This window comes from Tinamus guttatus, unplaced genomic scaffold (assembly GCF_059628265.1).
Source record: "Tinamus guttatus ecotype Peru unplaced genomic scaffold, ASM5962826v1 Tinamus_guttatus_pri_ptg000104l, whole genome shotgun sequence".
NCBI classification, from domain to species: domain Eukaryota; kingdom Metazoa; phylum Chordata; class Aves; order Tinamiformes; family Tinamidae; genus Tinamus; species Tinamus guttatus.
In genome coordinates this window covers 2088591-2106131 of record NW_028288638.1, presented here as the reverse complement: position 1 = coordinate 2106131, position 17541 = coordinate 2088591, and the positions used below count along the sequence as shown (strand labels likewise).

The 17541-nt window shown below is 42.7% G+C and overlaps 1 protein-coding gene across 1 annotated transcript in view; it reads right to left on the bottom strand.

Annotated features, from left to right (window-relative positions):
- The window catches only part of LANCL2 (LanC like glutathione S-transferase 2), a 28690-nt gene extending 12472 nt beyond the window's left edge, over positions 1 to 16218 (bottom strand). Inside the window, exons 1-4 of the mRNA XM_088520864.1 lie at positions 15903 to 16218; positions 4755 to 4872; positions 2516 to 2723; positions 530 to 677 (exon numbers count right to left, since the gene is read on the bottom strand). Of these exons, the coding sequence (XP_088376990.1) occupies positions 530 to 677; positions 2516 to 2723; positions 4755 to 4872; positions 15903 to 16088 (660 nt within the window). The 5' untranslated portion in view covers positions 16089 to 16218. The remainder of the gene's footprint in view (positions 1 to 529; positions 678 to 2515; positions 2724 to 4754; positions 4873 to 15902) is intronic.
- Between the last annotated feature and the right edge of the window lie 1323 nt (positions 16219 to 17541).

Genomic DNA, 17541 nt, shown 5'->3' with positions numbered 1-17541 from the left:
GCTAGGATATTCAAGTCATTTGAACATCATTTTACACAAATGAAGTCACTCGAGACTTGAGTGTTGAGATGGAAATGTACTTTTCCTAAAAACTTAAAAATCACTTCGATTTGTGAGATAAATGTTGAATAGTAAATATTTCCAAACACTTTTTTCCCAGGCCTGCCCCCTCTGGCTTTAGTACCTACATATCTTCCCCACAATGTAATCCCTTTCTTTTCATTTAAACACTTTTGCAATTCTTCCATAATGTTTGACATGACAATTTCTCACCCTCAAATATTTCAGGCCTGATTTTATGTTACATCCACTTCTGCAGCTAATTATGAACTCTCCCAGCTTGGACTCTGTTCCAGTCCCAGAGGGCAGCAGGAAAGGAGGCACAGAAGCAAAGGGATGGGACAGAGTTCCCAGTTGCAGGTCCCTCTCTTCTCTTGACTTCCTCTCCTAATCCCTTATCTCATTTAATGAGAAGGAATGATTCCAGGTCACTGATGATCTGACACGAGAGATATAAAAGCATCCTTACCTCTTTGATAGCAGATTGAGGGACAGTGTCTGGACCAATTTCAGTATTCAGGTAGAGCAATGCATAGAGGTAACCTGCTCTGCCATAAAGCAGCTCATCTGGCAGTTCAGCATCAGTGCTTATCACTGCCCTCTGGAGCTGCAGCAGCCTGCAAGAGACAAGGGAAGTAGATAAAAAGAGTGAGGAGGACCTTCCTTAGAGGCCAGACTTGACTGTGTATTGCACGTGCCACAGATCTCACCATAAACAGAAAGAGGTCTGAATTAAGAGCAAACCTTTTCATGATTCTTGCCTCAGCAAACTTATGTTGGAGTAGATTTTCTAATTTATGCCCAAAATGCCAATTGTTGACTACATTTAACTCCATTCTGTGTTTCCCAGAAATCATCAGCACCTCAATGAAGGCGAATCAGCACAGCAATTCCCACCCCCATCCCTGAAGCAGCCTTCCAGAGCTGCAGCCTCATCAACTCCTTGCAGTCAGCCTCAGTCCAGCTGGCTGACCGGGCACACACAGCAGCTCTCAGGTATCCCCAAATAGAGAGGCAATTCTGACCCAGAGCTAACACTGCACCACATGCGTGGGCAGAGAATTTTCCTGCCAACCCTCTCCCTGTCTCTTCCATCTTTTCTGAGGCAATACCCAATTAGACAAAACCATGGAAATGATCATGGTTTAAACTGGGAGGAGGAGGAAGATGATCTGGATTAAGACCAAATTCAATTTCCAAATCTCCCCAAACGGCCATTACTTGGCAGAAATGTTACCATTAACTGGTGCTGGAGCAAACACGCTGACTCAAATGGCTTGTTTGCTCAGTCACTGCTTAGCAGCAAAGTCACTCACAAAAGAGCAAGCTGTATGTTATTAATTCTTCCTTGGAATTACTTCATGGACTTGAAATTATTTTCTTTTAAAATGGCTATGATTAACTTTTAATCCTCCAATTTTTTAATCGCACAACAACTGGATAAAGCATACAGTTAAAAGTGCCATTACAGATTGCATTTTGACATCTACAATATCCCATTCAGTATCATGAACAGCTTTGTAATACAAAAACAGAACAGCAGCAGCGGCAAGAACAACAAAAAAAACATAATTTACAGTCCCCTTCCTAGAAATGACTTTCCAAGCAGAGGCTAGACTGCAAGATTTATTGCTCCTAATCTCATTTTGCTATACTCCTGCTTCATGCCTTCAAGCAACACTGCTGCATTCAAAATGACATGCTCAAGTTTACTGCCAGGTCTAGAAGCAAAAAAAAAAAAACCCAAACCCAAACCAAAACAAAACAAAAAAAACCACCCACAACCTACCATCCTTTTCAAAATGGGAATATTCATTCAGAGACAGCAATAGAGATTGATCTCAGTAGGATTCTGGATTAGAAAGAGAATGATTGCATTTCCAAATATAAACCAGAATGGAGATGCTGATACAAAGCTAATCTGCAAATTCCAGCAACACAAGGTATGTTGTTAGACTGCTCAAAGTGTGTTACTGGTGTAGGATGCAAACTGCACTGGTGCTGAATACAAAGTGCATGGGGCTCCCGTGTGTCCAGTCTCAACTGGACAGCAGGCAGCTCTGTATCAGCAAAAGGACAGTCACTTCTCCAAGGAGGCTCAACATCTAAATGGGATTGTTTTTAAGATCATTCTTACATGCAGACTACTTAGAAAAGGAGTAAGATTTTTTTCAGGTTAGCCTTCACATCCTCTCATCTAATCAGAGTCCTCACCTTTGACAGAGAACAAATATCTCCTCTTTGTTTTACTAAAGCTTTGTCAAAATCAGACACTGTGGCATGTTTGAGCATTCCCAGATCCCTGCCACACACGTTACTGAGTGCAGCGCGCCCACAGCTGAGACCCAGCCTTCCCAGGAAGCATCACACAATGCACAGGCACTACACACTGCTGATGACAAGCATGCTGCTTTACAAGAAGGGCACAGCTTTTCCTGCCCTGTCAGCCACTTACTTGGCAACACATTCTTTAGATTCATTGTCAATTTTCAGCTTGTGATAAACCACTGCACCCACTGCCAGAGGACCAGCATCACCACAGAGAAAAGTGACTCTTCTGCCGTTCAGATTGCGAAGGATTCTCTTCACGTAATCAAGAGATCGCTGCAAGTGGCTCTGGTTTTTCGTGACACGGTACAGCTGCAGATATAAAAGGGCAATGCCTGGAACAATCATATAAAAAGAAAAAGATTAATTTATTTTCTTTCCAAATACATCATGTTTTCATCTTTATTGCCTGTGAAGCAGCAACTCATATTTGAGTAAGCATTTGGTAAATTTAAAAACACTAATTAAAGGTCCTAGCTTATGCAATATGAAGGTACGAGGTCTTCTATCTTGATCCCATTTAAATTTGGATTATGACAAAAATCTGAAACCCAGCTTAGACTCACAACATGCAGAGAACGAGGAAAATTCATGACACAGGCAATGAAGTCTGATGCAGAAATCACTAAAGAGTCAAAAACTTAGACGAACCACCATGTGTATGGCCATGTACAACAACTATACAATAGGCATCCATTACATTCTAAGATTTTTTTTCTTTTCTGCTTAAATTTTAAGAGGCTCTTTTGATGAGTTCTTGGATTAAGCTTGCCAAATTCTTTTAAATCCTAAAGTCTCTTTCTTAATAAGATTACTAATTTCTTCACGTTAAGCTAGTTTGTAAAAGCCAGAAAGCAAGCAAGAACTCCTGGAGAATAATGTAAGGTTCCATCAAGCTTTGTTCCATTAAACTCATTATGTAGCTTTCATGGCAGTAACATAGATTTCCAAAGCAAAACAAACACTGGTGCTGATACCTCATATGTTCTCTGGATCAGCTATTAACAGGCTTTTCAAAAAGGTCCCAAAAGGAGAGCTGCAGAGCTTGACAGGGTCAATTCAATAGCATAGGAACTTGTGAACTACTACCCTGGTCCACAGGCCATCAATAACAAGAAAACAAGCCTGGCTGGGATTTCCAAAGTCTTTTGTAAATTCCAATAAAGTTGTAAACATTCAGGTTTGATCAAGGGGTGGCTGGAAAGCAGCCATGACACCCAGTTTTCCCTACATTTCCTTCTGCAACGCCTTTCAGGTGGCTCCTCCAAGGTATCTGGCATGTCTAAACACTACTTGTATAAGCAGGATAGAATGTAATGAGAGTTTTATCTTTGTTACACACCAATTCCACACTCCAAGTTTTTAAAGAGGTCGCACAGAGTATGGTCCGATGTCATGCCTGTTCATTGCTGGTAAGACTTGTCTAAGACTTGTTACATCAAAAGTGGGAGAGCCATTCTCATCTCTGTTTTTACCTTTTGATCTGCGTATTCTAGCAAATGCTGCAATGAATGAGTTTGGAGAAAATATTTCCCCAACATATTTAAAAAGCCAGATCATGTATTTCCATTCAGAGACAATTCCACGGAACCTTAAAAAGCAAAGGATAGAATTTGAAATAGATGTAGCTGGCTTCTATAGGATGGAAAAATGCTGTTCTTATTAGACAATGTTACTCTCTCATCTGTCTTCTTGTTCCAGCTAGTGAGGGTTGTGTTACTTTTAGCATATGACTCATTTTTAGCATGCTCCGATTTATCAGCCATAACTTCAGTTGTCAGTCACCAAGAACACTGTTCGCAGGGAGCCGTTCCATAACATCAGCGTGAAAATGCCCATTGCTTGAGATCCTCCGCATTCACTTAGCAACCACTCATTTTTAGACCTTGAAATACATCTATCATTTAAGTCTGAGTTGTGTAAAACTTGCCCACCCATCCACCCACGGCTCCATCTGTTATCAAAACAGCAAGAAGAAAGGAAAGAAATTTTACATTTTCATAGATGGAGTTAAACACAAGCAAGGCCTGAAGATTTTTTCCAAGCTGCTTCCCAACACAACACAAATCAAAAAGAGGTAAGCCAAAGAAAGAATAACCATAGAGAATATTCTCCTTTTGCAAGATAAAGATGTCCAAACACAGAAACAAGTTATTTCCCTATAACTAGATCCTGTGTGTACTGAAGACAACGGAAATCATTACAGATACCAGTCATCAAGCAATCAGAGTGAAAAGAAACCAACTCCTACAAATGACTATGTTATCAGAGTACTTATGCAGATCCTGGGAGAATATTAGAAGCTCCTCCTGTGAATCACCCCCAGCGGCCACCAAAACACATAGTCCAAATTTCAGCTTTCTCACCAGTCCAGCCAGTATAGGCAGAACAGTCATGTGGATCTGCTGTTTTTAGTCCTTCCTCCATTTGCTGCAAAAGGTCCTTGATTTTTGTCTGGATTCGTTTTGTGAACTGAGCACTGACCTGAAAACATAAAAGAGGATAGAATGAGAGAAGGGATAAATTCAAGAATGCAAGTCAACTGTTCCACTGTCTTGTCTGAAAACAAACAAACAAAATGCAAAATACATGAGGGAATGGACGCTATATCCAGCAAACTGGCAATGCCAAGGTGGCACATCATAAGTATGCCTGGTTTAACGCATTCTGGTTCCACACTGGACTAAGTTATTAATATCTACACGACCTGAAGTCATATGAGGCGCAGACACAGCAACAGTTTGTAATTATTATGTGCTGGTTTGCACATTTCATTAATTATGCATTAACTCATTAATGTAGTAAGCAAAGCCTCCCAGAGCTAGATATAAAGCAAATAAAAGGAAAAAAGCCTGACGTGCTCCTGCTGCCCGCCCTGTTCAGGGCCCCATGTCAGCATCATGCTGCATGTGATTGCTGCTCACTGAACCTAAAAACCCTGTGTAACAGCTGCTTGCTTTCAAGTCTCCAAAAACCTGTAAAACATTCCTCCTTTCTTTCACTCCCTGCTCCTTCCTCTCCCACAAATCCTACCTGCACAGGCATGCTTTAGCGAGAGGGAAGGCTGTTAAACGCAGAATCAGTGAACTGCTGTGTAACAGCTACCTGAACCAATGAGTTACATGCAAAGATGGTGACTAATAGGAGTTTGATGGCTTCTGCTAATGCATTTGCGCTTTGACACCAAGTTGAATAAACCTTTGATGTTATTCATTTTTTGTTTCTATCTTTGACCAAAAAAAAAGTTTACACAGATGAAGTATACAATTCAGGATATTTTATTTTGACCGGCATTTCTCTCTCATTAGGAGTTGTACATACCAAAACACTTTATTGATTATTCCGTCAAGACTATGGACAGTGGAAATAGTCAATTAACTAAAATCCACTGTCTTAGTAACTTCCACAGCAAAGGTCATTTATAAAGTCATTCGCAGAACCAGTTTTACATTTTCTATGGGAACTTCAGATATAACACTCAAAAATGTTCTATAAAGAGTACCAATTACTAATCAGCCTTTCTCATGAACATACATATGTATCAGTTTCTAATAGATAAATAAAGGTTTGCTTGTATAGTAAGTTACCCACCATGGAGCTAGAGAAGAAGAAACAAATCATTTCTTCCTTCCCTTCCTAGGCTATTGAAAAAGCTTTATCATCACCAGATAACCGCATCACTATAATAAAATAGAGATGTACTCAAACTTTATGCCACCCAAATGTTTCCTGGGCTTGCCTTTTCCACCACTATAGAAATCCCCAAGTATATGGCATTTGTCATCCACGTCTTAGTTATCTAGGAAGAGTTAAAAGAGAAATGCTCCAGGAACTTGAAAGCCAGCAGAGTTTCCTCACTTTCCAAATGCAAGGGTCACAATGTGATGGCCACCATCCAGAAAACTGGCATTATGCAATCTGGCTACTTGTCAGCTTACGCTCAGCAAAAAGCTATATGTTTTTGAATGGTGCTTGATCTCTTTTCTCTAGTACTTGCTTCCCCAGCCTGCTCCCAAATAACTGCTGGAACAAAATCCTTTGGGGAAGGCATAGTTTAATATTAAAAACACCTATATTTACAATTCTCCATTAGAGAAGGAGAAATTAGCTCATTAGGAAGTCAAGTCCTTGCTTGATTAAAACACATATCAAAAAGGAGAGGGCTTCAGCCAAAAGACAAGTCCTGAATGCCACCATACAACTGATGCTCAAAATACTGCATTTTGTACCCCTGTTCAGAGTGTAACTTCAAATAAAAATCGGTGAATTCAAACATCCACTCTACAAGTTCTCAAATCAGAAAGCTAACAGGAATTATACAAGTTCTCTGAGCCATTCAGAAGCTTCCAGGGTCAACAGCTCAAATTCCTTTTATAATTGGGGAGCAGAGGGAAGTCATATCACTATTTCATGTCACACACATACCACTAACCTCTCCTAGGAATGTGCTAACACCTGCTCACCTTGGCCTTCAACAACTAGAAGTAGCAACCAAACACCATGAACATCTGATGTCTACTCTTTGACCTTAGCGTAGTATCTTTTAAACACAGAACTACAGTGCATACCCTGTCCTTTCAACAAGTTTAGTCAAGTCTTAATGCAAACCTCTCCCTAGAGCAGGGATCCCCTCCTCCAAATGACAGTTAGGCCAAGGTCGAGGCATATGGCGACACAGCAGGAGGAAATCAGCCCTGCTGCACCCAGGCTCTGTTGCCAGACCAAGGGAGCAGGCAAAGGCTTCACACTATCAGACTATCTGCTTACTGCACATTACAAGCCCACCAGTTAGCTTCTTGTTCTGACAACACACCTGCTGTTACCAAATCAGGATAACTTGATCTGTGTTTGCTAAAAGGTATTTAGAGGATGGAGAGAAGAACCAGGACATCCAGCCACCCGGGTTCTATCTTGGAACCTCAGTCCCATAGAAATAGAGACAAAGTTACGCCCAGATACATACTTCCCCTCTACTGCTTCATTTTTTTGTTTTGTTCTGAAGGTTTAACAACACAGTGGTGCCACAATTATTTTGGCAGAATTCCACTATAAGCTTACAACAAATATTTACATTTGCCAGAATAAATTAATTAAAGAAATAAATGAATGTTGAAAGGCGGGTTTATAAAATGTATAAGCATCCTTCAAGGAATCTTATAGTAGCATTACAGCTGAGCATAAAGCACACTAATTTGTGTCAAGTGCAGATTGATTTTCATGAGAAGCATATTCATTTCATGAGGATGATTCCAGCTGGCATCCAGCCTTCTATGCAGGTGATTCTTGTTATTGCCACTCCGGTCAGAAGACAGCAAAAGCCAAGAGGCCTGAATCTCTGATCTCTCGTATCACATTTACTTCTAGTTCACAACAGACTGGATCATAAAAGGGGATGGAAAATATCATTTTAGAAGTAGGATTGGCGCTGTCATGTGATTCAAATGCTGTGTTACTCCTGTGCTGTTAGGGGGAAAAAAAAAAAACACGGCTATCCCAACCACCACGCAGTTTTAGGTCAGCAAAACACAAAACCAGGAATTAACCCCAGTAACACCCAATGCTTCAAGAAACCCCGGCCAGCAAAACCTCCCACCATATCATTTATGACAACAAGAAAGGCTCATTACCAGCATGAAAGAGAAGCAATGCAGAAAAATACGAATATGCTGTGTTTGCAAATTACATGTTTTGTGATTTAAATTGCATCATTTTTATTTTTTCAACTGCAGTGAGCTAGCATGCACACTGGACAAATCTCTGTCACCCTCCAAGACCTTTTAAAGGCAAAGACATTATAAAGAATACGAGTGTATATAATACCATTTATCTTTGGCACAAATGATAAATGCTAGATATTGCTAGCAAGGACAACCTATTTCCCCATCTGCTGTCTTTCATTTGCAGACTTCCTAAAAGGACAAAACTTTGTTGTTGCTGTTGTTGTTTTTTAAAGGAAAAAAAGAAGAAAATCAGCACTAATCTCCTGAAATAAATGCATATCAACTGAAAGTGAAATATTACCATAAACTATCAGTATTAACTGAACTACTTCTCCACTGCAATCCTATTCAGCTTTAAGGTTCTGATTTTACAACAGACTAGCACCAAGAGCAAGCTAGGCCACAAGCAGCTATTATTCATGTATTTTGTATCATGATTTTAGTTAATCAAAATTTAAGAGAAGTCTGCACATTGAGTCCAGATATCACACTGATTACCTAAGTCTAACAATGGCGTTCCTGTTGTGCTTGGAAGAAATCATTTGTTTGACGCACAAATAATAGGTTATTTCATTTGTTTGTTCCAGACACGATACCAATGTGTTTTGCAAAAATACTCATCATTTATTTGCATCCAAACACTTCTCTCATAAGTAGCTTGCACATACTCATGGCAAGAGAATGGAGACCTGAGTTCAAATTCCTTAAGAGCTGCCGAATTATCAGTCGTTTTTATCATCAGCTCCAAAAACAACAACTGTTTTGCAATTAATACTATTTTACTATTATGCTTTTCTATTTTACCTCCTTAGTTCTTCTGGGGACGGATGCTATGTGCAAAGCTAAACTGTATGAGGAAGTAATTGATTATGCAGAAGCAGCAAGGAGATGATCTACACAGCACTATCTATCAAACAAGAAAAATGCATTTTTATTTCATGTTAGCTCTAATCAGGTTAAGAAGAGAGATTTTCAGAGAAAAGTGACTTTAATGTTGCTGATGTGCAGATTATAAAAGCTTTTCTTTCTTTTTGCCTAATGGCTTTCTTCCACCATTTTCTGAAACGTTCTCTGTACTTCAGAAAGAAGAAAATAAAGCTTGAGTTAGCACTGCACTAAGGACTCATCAAAAAAAAATCAAATTTACATAGATTAGAAAAGGAAAACAACAGATACTGGTATGGGAAAACAGGGGGAAAAAAAATCGGTTCTGATATGTGAAATCCTATCCTTGCTGAAATCAATGGGAACTTTGCCACGTACTCTAGGGGAGCCAGGGTTTCCACACACTAGGCTTTGGAGCATAGACTTATTGAAGTAGGATGAAATCCCTCTCCACACAGCAAGAGCAGATGGGAAGGAACGACAATAGGATTCCAAGTGCAGAATACAAGAAGATGAGTTAGGCAGTGATCCACCTTTTTATACAAAACAAGCAATACTTTGTTCCTTCCTAAATCAAAAGACTGCTGAAACTGAAAGCAGTTTTTGCATTTTTAAGAATACCAGATATTAAGAATTCTCATCACTAAGCCACTTACCCAGCCGATGATAACCCTCTGCTTCTACTTGAATAGGCCCTTCCAGAAATGAATGCCAGTTCAGTAAGAGCACATACTTTATAAATGATTTGAAAACACGAGGAAAAGGCTTTAAGCGTCTGTATTACCCTATCTTAGATGAGATGAGAGTGTGCAAAAACATAGCTAGAAAATACAGCTAAGAAAGGACAAGTGTAAGTACTTGGAATTGGCAATCCATTCAAGTTACAGAAAGAAGTGTTTAAACCATGCTGGCAATAGGGCTGGGCTTCTAATACCTCTGGCTGTAGAAGAAGCTATGCGTCTCATTGATAATGTTGCAAAAAGACAGCCAAAGATTTAGACCATCAAACAGTCACCAGAAAGCTTCAGCTTATTGATAATAACAACAAAACACACACAAAAAAAAAACCACGATTTACAGGTGCTCTGAACATTATCCCATGTTTTTGAAAACACAGACTGAGAAAGCAAGAGGGTGGCAGGAAAAGCACTCATCCTCTAAAGAACCTAACACTTATCTGCTAATTCCTTGGAATCTAAGAAAAATCAAAGTCTGGTGCTAGTAGGATTTAGATTTATTCACTACACAAAGGCATCCACCTTAGTGGGGACATTTTTAGAGAGTCTTTAAATTTTAAAGAGAAAAAAAAAAAGAAAAAAAAATCTCTCCTAAAAAAGTGGCAATACCCAGAAATGCAGCTACCCGATCCCACAACACACCAGCATGCAAAATGGGAAAAAACATTTACCAGCCTTGCAGCCTCCAGTGCAATGTGTGATATGATGCCCATTAATGTAGGTGGTTGCAGAACGAGCCTCAGAAGAGACAGAGCTTGCTGCTCTCAGTGAGATACCTGAAACGTCTGGCTATTCAACCCAATACAGAAAATACAGAAAATACAGACAATGAAGAATAAGACAATGGGAAAGAACTGAAGACTTCTCTTTTTTTTTTTTTTTTTCTTATTTTATAAGGACAGGAAGACTAAAAAGCCACTCAAAGGAATGATCCACATTAACAAGATACCAAGAGAACTCCAAGAAATTGAGCACCATTAAACCACCCCAAAGCTATTCTAATTAAGTATTCCTTAACCCAATAAAGCAGTGGCCTTTGTCCTTTAAGCATTAAGAGCTTTCAGACAGGTTCCCTCCAAGGAGTTTTCTGCAAAATCTAATTAAATACACTACGTACATTTGTAAAAACACACAGACTTTTACTAATACCCTTAAACATTAAGTCAGAGAGGGCAATTCTTTCTCAATAAGCTTTATAAGAGGTTGCTTTATAAGAGGTTACTATTTGACTTGCTGTTGGGGCTGATGATGCCAGGACTTGCTGATGATTTATCATAAAGTCTGAATCCAGTTCAGTGCTGTCAAACAGCAGTGTGATCTCACAAAGAATCCAGGCAATTTTAAATTGAGGATTGGGATATGCTTACATGCTATCATCAGGACTGGGCAACTATGCAGTTCTTGTGTGAAAACACCATCCACGTAGCCCTGGATCATCAGGTAAGACTGCCTGCCTGTGGTTTGCAAATCGCACTGGAGCTGACAGCTTGAATGTGGCTTCCAAATCATACCTGACTACACAACCTGTTAAATCAGACAGCGACGGGGAGTCAAAGGATATCGGGTAATCCAAGGTTGACACTAACAGGCCACAAGCCCATCTCCTCTCCCTGGAGAGCCTTGCCCATTCTTTCCATTCCCAAGGAATTCATTACCCATTATGCAGCTCTCTGCCACGCAAACGTTTCAGTAAATTCTAGTTGGACGCCTGTGGTTAGCGGTGTCCCCCAGGGGTCAGTCCTCGGTCCAGTCCTGTTCAATTTACTCATCAATGACCTGGATGAAGGCACAGAGTGCTGCGTCAGCAAGTTTACTGATGATACGAAACTGGGAGAAGTAGCTGATACCCCAGAGGGCTGTGCTGCCATCCAGAGGGACCTGGACAACTGGGCAGTGAGAAAACATATGAAACTCAACAAGGGCAAGTACAAGGTCCTGCACCTGGGGAGGAATAACCCCAGACACCAGCACACCACCAGCCCCACAGGCTGGAGACCGACCTTCTGGAGGGCAGCTCTGCAGAGAAAGACCTGGATGTCGTGCTGGACAACAAGTTGACCATGAGGCAGCAGTGTGCTCTTGTGGCCAAGAAGGCCAATGGGATCCTGGGGTGCACTAAGAAGAGCGTCTCCAGCAGGTCGAGAGAGGTGATCCTGCCCCTCTACTCAGTGCCCCACATCTGGAGCACTGTGTCCAGTTCTGGACCCCACAGTACAAAAGGGATGTGGAGCTACTGGAGAGAGTCCAGCGCAGGGCTACAAGGATGATCAAGGGCCTGGAACATCTGCCCTGTGAGGAAAGACTGAGAGAGCTGCGCCTGTTCAGCCTGGAGAAGAGAAGGCTGAGAGGCAGTGAGGAGAATGGTGCTGGCCTCTTTTCACTGGTGGCCACCAAGAGAACTAGAGGTAATGGCCACAAACTGAAGCATCAGAAGTTCCACAGGAACTTAAGGAAAATTTTCTTAACATTGAGAGTGACAGAGCACTGGAACAGGTTGCCAAGAGAGGTTGTGGAGTCTCCTTCTCTGGAGATCTTCAAAACCCGCTTGGATGCAGTCCTGGGCCACGTGCTCTAAGTGACCCTGCGTGTGCAGCAGGGTTGGACTAGATGACCTCTAGAGGTCCCTTCCAACCTTAAGGATTCTATGATTCTATCTTTCTATGAAATGGCTTCTGAATTGGGAAAACTGGCTACCTCTGCTTTAAGTGAGAGCAAAACACTGTTATGTTTTGCTCAGAAGGATGACTGACTCTTTTGGTTCCCAACCTGCATTAGACAACGCCCTAAAAATGCCATGCTTAAGTGGTGAGTTTATAGTCTCCTATAATGCTAGGGAAAACATCTAAAGAACATTTGCTTTGAAATATTATTACTTTCCCCAATAAACAACAACTTCTAAAAAAAAATCTTTGTTTTTCATTAACTAGGGAATATGCCTCTTACTTACCTAGAATTTTTACTAATTGATGAGTTATTATTTTCAGCTTTCTCAAACAAGTTAAAGAAGAGATTTAAGTCCGCAATATTTTCAGAGTAAAGAAACCCAAGACAGGAAAAGTGCATTTCAGCTAAATGATCACAGCTCACCTGGATAACTGCAGCATTTACTGCACCTGCTTTTATAAAGGCAAATTAGCAGGACAAGATCTTTATTGCTTTTTTCCTGTTCCCATATATTACTGTTTCCTGTGTGGTATCTTATGCATTCAAACACCCACTTGCATATGCAGTGCTTTGCCCCAATTGTCTCACATTTCAGACAGTAACTTGAATGTTTGATGGCAATTGTGGCAGCTTATGAAATCAAATGGAAGAATTAATAATGCATTGCTTTCCATGACAACAGCAGAATCCTGTACAGTTTTAGTTGTCATTATGTGAGTCACACAATTCTCACCATTCCACATAGCAGCAGATGGGAAGGAAAAAAAAAAAACATGGAATGCATTGAAGGCTCCTGAAATCTGTCTTCATTTTTAGGAGATTTATGTTACTGTATAGAATACTTTACGGAACCAACAGACTCCCAAACCTGTGTAATGTCCTTTTATCTTCAGAGGGTTTTCAGCCAGGCAAGATCATCTCTGACAGGACAGGAGCCTCTCAAGTGCAAAAAATGAAAGAAATGAGGGTAATATTAGACCTGACAACATGTAAATGATGCCAGCAACACAAATATACACAGATATACTTATATTCACATTCTAGCCCAGAATTATGTAGGACATTTTTTGAGTTTTCACTGATGCAGACATAAAAGAAAACCTAAGCACAGATGCATTTTCTTCAATGACATGCAGAGTTGGAAAAATTCAGAGAAAGACTACTGAAAGTTGCTGTGGTATACTGGTTTAACAGAGTAAACAATAAGGCTTGTTTTTTTCCAGAAGAGCTTTGCTTCATACTTTTGAACTCAACAAAGCCCAGAAATCACCTCTTATCAAATACACAGTGAAACAGGTGCTTATATATATAAGCAGTGAAACAGGTGCTTATATATATATACATATATATATATATGTATATTTACATATAAAGCTGCTCAACTAGTTGCCAACTGCCACATGTTGACAATAAGAAGTGCTAGCCACTGTTGATGCTGAAAAAAAGCATACATTATAAAATAGCATACACCTTTACATCAGAGCACAACACACCTTCCTAACATAAATCTAGGGCTAAAAATTAATTGATCTAAGCTCTAACACTCAGTTCTATCACTGACGTATGTCACTTACTTCTGAATTTGGATTATTTCAAGAATTAAATTTGACACAAGTCAGACTTAAACTATTCTGCAGTACAATGGATAGTCTTTTTTTTTTGTATGAGACAGTTCAGCTTTTCCTGAGACCTGCTCTCACTCTTCTGAAAGGCCAAGAGATCTTGTCAAGCTAAATCAGTAGCAAGTGAAGGTATATTTAATAAAGTATGGGATCAAAACTAGGTATACCAGGTATACGATAAGACACATCTGCCTACATAAAGCTTTAGAAGAAAACATCTTGGTTATGTTTTTCTTAATTTAACAACATACGGTTTAAGCTAGTCTGTCATATCCCCTCTGCCTCATCACGCTTCGTTTCTTTTTTACACTACACCAGATACAAATAAATAAAGAAACTACAATTCTCTTTCACATATATTTACATTTATGAAGACAGACTATACTACTAGGGATATTAATAAAAAGCCAGATTTTACTTCCAAATCTACCCTACTTTTTTTAACCCTTTTCCAGTGCCAGATTGATCTTTTCACAGCAGCAATTAGCCAAAACAGTAAAACACCCATCCCACAAAATATTCCTTTCTTTTTTTTCAGATTCTGCCTAGGACCCAGGACCCAGCTTCAGTCCCAACTGAAGTCTAACCTTCCCCTACCTCACTATAAATGTCAACTAACATTAATTGTTTTACATATTGTTAATATGAAGAATTTATGCTGTTAGAAGAATGTTGCTCTTGCATTTGGGCATTTCTAACACTGTTCCACATTAGAAATAAGATAATAACTTATCACCACAGACAGGAAAATACTGAGCTGAAGTTAAGGCTTTCCTTTATTCTCCCAAGAACACAAGCAAATTAGAAAAGTTAGTTTTGCATATAGTGCATTTGTGCTTCTTGCAATGTCACCATGCAGTACTTTTCATCTAAAAGATGGTGATGCAGCACACAGCAGTCCACCAGTATTGAAGGACTGTTCAAAGGCTGAAAACAGGACTGAAAACACACAAGATCCACAATTAAAGTCAACTCATATGATAACAGAACACATCAGTTTCTGTGTTTAAAGTGGAAGATGCATTTTGAGGAGCAGAACAGCCCTTTGAAACTGTAAGGCAACAAGAGCATAAGGAGAACAAGCAATCACGAGCAATCACTTCTTGTGATTAGAGCCACTGGATAGATCTGTTCATTCAAACCTTCTGCTAGGTGCACCTCACAAGTCAAGCAATGCACATGGTCTCTAAAAAGCTTCCCAGAAGTACTTTTTGTCTGTATTAAGTGAACACACACCCTAATGCCACTATTGAAGAGGATGGTCTAGTATCATGCAAAGCGCGGTTGTTGCTGTCACCTCTCTGAGCTGAAATTTATCTTCTCTAAAAAGGCATTAGTTGAAGCACTGCAGGAAAGGTGGCTGGGAGGGAATGAGTGCATCTCTGCACACTTTCCCTGGTAAAACTCAGACAAGTTGTGGCACTACAGAAACACAGCAATAATTTCCAAGGTGGCAGTGCAACCTTCTGGCCTTGCATTCACTTATGCTCATTTAAGGGAAACAAATAATCAAACAATCAACAACAAAAAAATCCACTAGAAACGCTTAAGACCTTTTTTTCACCACATTCAAAGTCCTGGGTTTTTTTTAAATACGAGGCAGAATCCGCGCCGAGCTCCCTCCTCTACACACCCTCGCTCAGCGTTTACCCTCGGGAGTACTCAAATGCCCACTCCCTGTCCCGCCGCGACCGTTTTGGCCGCGAAGCCACCGCCGGAGCGGCGGGGGTGGGTGGCTCCCTGAGGCAGCCCAGACGGAGCGGGAACGACCGAGGCCTACGGGGGATCAGCGCCTGCCGGACCCGGGACAGCGCCCCGGCCCCGCGGCCTCCCCGCCTCCCGGGCGAGCCCGCGCAGGGCCCACGCCGCGGCCGCCCGGCGCTCACCTTCCCGTCGGCGCCGAAGGGCAAGAGCTCCTCCTGCGGGGCAAGGGACGCCCTGTCCCGCTGCGCCTCCGCGCCGCTGGCGCCGTGCGCCGGGTAATCCGGGAATGGGTTAGCGAAGGCGCGCTCCTCCATCTCCGCCTCGGCGCCCAGCTGCAGCCTCAGCCTCTTGGACATGCTCTCTCCCATGGCAGCCGCCCCCCGGCCCGCCTCTGCGCACGGCGAGCCGCCGGGGACACACTCCGCCCCGCGGCGCCACCAATTACGGCAACGCGAGCGCCGCGGCGGCGAGCTGCCCGCTGGCCACGGCCGCCGAGCGGCACATGCGGGCGGCCGGCGCCCTGCTCGCCGAGGCCCGGCTGGCTGGCACCGTGCGAGCCGCCGCCGCCAGCCTCCTCCTCATCGTCCCCCCGGGCGCGCCTCGCTCAGGCCGCCAGGCGGCTGCCGCCGGCCGCGCGCCGCGTGTCCGAGCGGAGCCCCCGCCGGCTGCTGCCGCCGCCCGAGCCGCCGCCGCGGGCGGGCAGCGCCGCCCGGCTCATTTCAGAGCAGCAGCAGCAGCAGCACGAGCGGGAAGGAGAGCCCCAGGAGGAGACAGTAGGCGAGCAGCTCCTTCGCCCGTGTCATCCGCAGCCTCCGGCGAGCCGGGCGCATCCGAGCCGCGGCCACTGCCCCCAGCGCCAGCCCGGCGGCAAGGGAGGGAGGGAAGGAGGTGGCGACAGCCCCCAACGGCCGCCCGCAGGGGAGGGAGGTGGCGGCGGCCCCCAGCACCCGCCCCGAAGCAGGGGGCGGCTCGTCCCGCCCAACGGCCGCCTGGCGGGGGAGTGGCGGGTGCCCAACGGTCGCCATGAAGGGAGCGAGGGGACGCCCAACGGTCGCGGTGAGGGGAGGGAGGCAGCGCCCAACGGCCGCTCTGCGGGCTGGCCGGGAGCGGCCAACGGTCGCGCCCCGCCCGCAGCGGCCAAGGAGGCAGCTCCCCGGGGAGGCGGCGGAGGAGGAGGCTCCTTCCCCTGTCCCCTGTTTTATCCGAGCGGCTTGTTGCGGCTCTCCGCGGTGTGCCCTCAAAAAGCCTTCCTTCACCCGTTATTTTTAATACACATCCCTGCAGGGTCTATTATGGCCTCCTTGAACAGCACTATTGTTATTACAAACAACACGTTGGCATTGGCCTGGTTTTGAGAAAGTCTTGTCAAGTACTGGAATTCCTTTGCCCTCCATACCCTATAAACACACTGCAAAAAGCCTACAATGTAACCCACATAACATGCCGTATTTTGTAAAGATACAGAGAAAGGACAAAAGCCTCATTCTAACACTGTCCTATTAAATACTTACTTTGAGCTATGCCGTTGCTTTTGATAGCACTTGTAAACTAGCCAGACAGTAAACTTCTAATTCAAATTCTGGATGCTGCGCAGACATATTGATCCTCAGTTTTATGCACTGAGTAATTCGGTTGCTATCAAGATGCATATTCAGTGTTTAAGATTAAATATATGTGAGGCCTGTCACAGTATTGGCCTTAGTTTACAGGTACTTGCATACAGACATGCATGCTTAGAGTTGCGATTGAAAATAATGTGTTCCTTCTTTTGTGGCATGATAGCAATTTGCTGGAGTATCCTTTATTTATTTTTAAAAGTTG